General features: G+C 58.5%; 2 protein-coding genes across 2 annotated transcripts in view; both read right to left on the bottom strand.

Annotated features, from left to right (window-relative positions):
* Nucleotides 1–1,445, bottom strand: part of ANKRD65 (ankyrin repeat domain 65) — a 3,190-nt gene extending 1,745 nt beyond the window's left edge. The window contains exons 1-2 of the mRNA XM_012001991.1: nt 424–1,445; nt 89–294 (exon numbers count right to left, since the gene is read on the bottom strand). Coding sequence (XP_011857381.1) covers nt 89–294 — 206 coding nt within the window. The 5' untranslated portion in view covers nt 424–1,445. The remainder of the gene's footprint in view (nt 1–88; nt 295–423) is intronic.
* The window catches only part of MRPL20 (mitochondrial ribosomal protein L20), a 33,007-nt gene that overhangs the window by 10,925 nt on the left and 19,082 nt on the right, over nt 1–3,000 (bottom strand). The gene's annotated exons all lie outside the window — the stretch shown is intronic.

The raw sequence follows: 3,000 nt of genomic DNA on the forward strand, positions 1-3,000 counted from the left end.
CACCCCGTCCTGCCACCCACCCAGCACTGGAACCCCCGTCCTACCCCAACCAGAGAAGGGACCCCTTCACCCCCCAGCCCAGATGCACCTCTCCTCCACGCTGGCCCCTTGCCGCAGCAGCTGCATCACCAGGCCTATAGGGCCCCTCCACACGGCCCGGAGTAGGTGCCCCCAGCCCTGGAAGACACTAGGCTCCTCTGTCCTGGTTCCCAGGGCCTCTTTGGAGTCCAGCTCCATCCACTGCAGTTCCTGTTCCTCCTCCTCCTCTCTGGGCTCAGGCCTCTGGGAGTCCATCTGGGGGAGCAGGGATCCTGCATCCACCGTGGAGGCCTCTGGCCTGCCCCCAGCCCAGTGTCCCGGGCCAACCTGGAGCCCCCCATTCCAGTTACCACTTAGCCTTCAGACGGACTTGGCTCCAGTTACCTAAGGGAGCTGGCCCAGGAGCTTTCTGCTCTGGCTGGGGGTCCTCTGCAGATGGGTTCTGGCCCAGGCTCAGCCTGCTGACCTTCTTCACAAAGTGCCTTCTGCAAGCTTTGGGGTGGAGAGTGCGCTGCTGAAAGGCGGCAGCTTCAGCCTTGCAGGGGGTGGGAGAACACAGCTGGTCCCCTGGGCCAGGCTGAGAACACCTGAAGCTGTTTATTTACTCAGCCACTTAGGAAGGCCCTGCCTTCAGGCACAGCCCCTGCCCAACACGCTCCTCCCCTGTGGCTGCCAGGGCCCCAGCTCGGCTGCCCTCCTGGGGAACAAAGGCCAGGGTGGTTGGGCAGGACAAGCAGGAACATGCCTGTGGACGAAAGTTGCTCAGATGCCACCTCCCCCAGGAAGCACAGCCTTGGATGTGCCCTGACATGCCCCTGGAAGGCCTCACGGGCCTCTCCATGGTGCCCACCCTCGGGCAGCCCTCTCACCCTCACTCCTCTCCGTGCTGGCTAAGCCCACTCAGGGGTGGGTGCCGGCCCCCCCTCCCGATTCCAGGCTGGGGAGGAGAGCGGGGTGAGGTTCTGGCCTTCCTTTCTGTAAATGCTGGACAGGACAAAAGATTCACCAAGGACTCCAGGCAGGTGGCCTGGAGAAGACGGTGGCACTGGCGTGGTAGGGATGAAAACCCTCTGGGGACTGGCTGGGGCAAGTCTGGAGCCAGGGAAGGGACAGATGCTGGGGCAGGTGGGGGCGGGGGGCAGGAGGGAGTGTGGGGAGAATTCCTGCTAGGGCACGTCTGCATGTGGAAAAGCAGCTCTGCTCAAGCAAGGCCTGGGGCAGCGGGATTCTGGGGGCCTGGCACAGGGTAGGTGGGGCTGGTGCTGAGGGCATCTTCCTGTCTCCCAGTACGTCGGGCCAGACAGAAGGGAGCATAGCTTTTTGGGATGGCTGCAGCAGCCTGGCCCCTCCAGCAGCTGCACGGGAAAGGTGATGGGGGCTACCCATTCCCACCTCAGCCCCCTTCAGCCTCCCAGGTCCCCAAGGACAGGGTCTCCAGAGGGCCCAGGCCTGGCCTCCCCCGCTCCCTAGAGGACTGCCTCTCCAAGGGCCCAAAGGGTCTCCAAACAAGGGACCACCCACCCAGCCACACAGACCCTGCCCTGCAAACCTCATCAGGCTACTCATCGGTCACCTTCCCAGAGCCTGACCACTGATGGATCTGACGCAACATGCATCTCTAACCGTTTTAGTTTTTAGCATTTATCACTACGGGAAAGTATGTGTTTATTTTATTTAAATGTCGGCCTTCCTCTTCTCGAAGGAACGCTCTGTGAGGCTGACCAGGAAAGATGTGAGGAGCTCTGGGGGCTGGGTGGAAAGTCCCATACTCATCAGGGCCAGGGAGGCCCCAGAAACTGCCTCATGCCAGCTTCCCAGAGGTACAGAGGCGAGAATGCACCTCCAGGAGGCCACTCCCAAGACTCCCGTCTCCCAGGTTCCACCATAGCGGGGGCAGCCACAGCTGCCTCTGTGATGCTTGTAGGACCCACACACAGTGGGGCACGGAAGGGCAGAAGCCGCAGCCCCCTTGCCATGGAATCCAAAGAACCTGGAGTGGTTCTGCAGAGACATTTGAACCAGAGCGGCTCCATCTTGAACAGGCTGGGTAAAATGAGGCCGAGACCGGCTGGGCTGCATTCCCTGGAGGTCAGGCATTCTTAGTCACAGGATGAGATCAGCAGAAGATACAGGTCACAAAGACCCCACTGATAAAACAGGATGCCGTGAAGAAGCCGGCCCCAAACCACCAAAACCAAGACGGCCGGTCCTCACTGCTCTTTATGCGCTGATTATAATACATTAGCATGAGATACACGCCCACCAGCACAGTTTACGGTTGCCATGGCAATGCCAGAACTTACCCTAGATGGTCTAAGACGGGGAGGAACCCTCACTTCCGGGAATTGCCTGCCTCTTTCCCAGGAAACAGTAAGCGTTCTCGGTGGAGCAGCCCAGGCCGCTGCTCGGCCCACAGGGCAGCCCTTCTCTTACTCCTTTATTTTCCTATTGAACTTGCTTTCACTTTACTTGGTGGACTCGTCCGAATTCTTCCTTGCATGGGGTCCAAGAACAATCTCTTGGGGTCTGGATCGGGACCTCCTTTTCTGGTGACAGTCCCTGGGACTCAGTAGCAGTTCAGCAGTGTTTGTTGAATGAATAAGCGAGGGGCCTGGTTGGGGGGCACTTAGAAAGCAGAGGTTTTGCAACATTTTTAAACTTTCTATTTGTATTTTTTAGATGGAGTCTCACTCTGTCACTCAGGCTGGAGTGCAGTGGCGTGATCTCAGCTCACTGGAACCACCATCTGCCAGGTTCAAGTGATTCTCCTGCCTCAGCCTCCCAAGTAGCTGGGATTACAGGCACCCACCACCACGCCTGGCTAATTTATGTATTTTTAGTAGAGATAGGGTTTCACCATGTTGGCCAGGCTGGTCTCCTGACCTCAAGTGATCCGTCTTCCACAGGTTCCCAAAGTGCTGGGATTACAGGCGCCCACCACCACGCATAATTTTTTTTTTT

The sequence above is a fragment of the Mandrillus leucophaeus genome, unplaced genomic scaffold, assembly GCF_000951045.1.
Source record: "Mandrillus leucophaeus isolate KB7577 unplaced genomic scaffold, Mleu.le_1.0 Scaffold672, whole genome shotgun sequence".
Taxonomy (NCBI): domain Eukaryota; kingdom Metazoa; phylum Chordata; class Mammalia; order Primates; family Cercopithecidae; genus Mandrillus; species Mandrillus leucophaeus.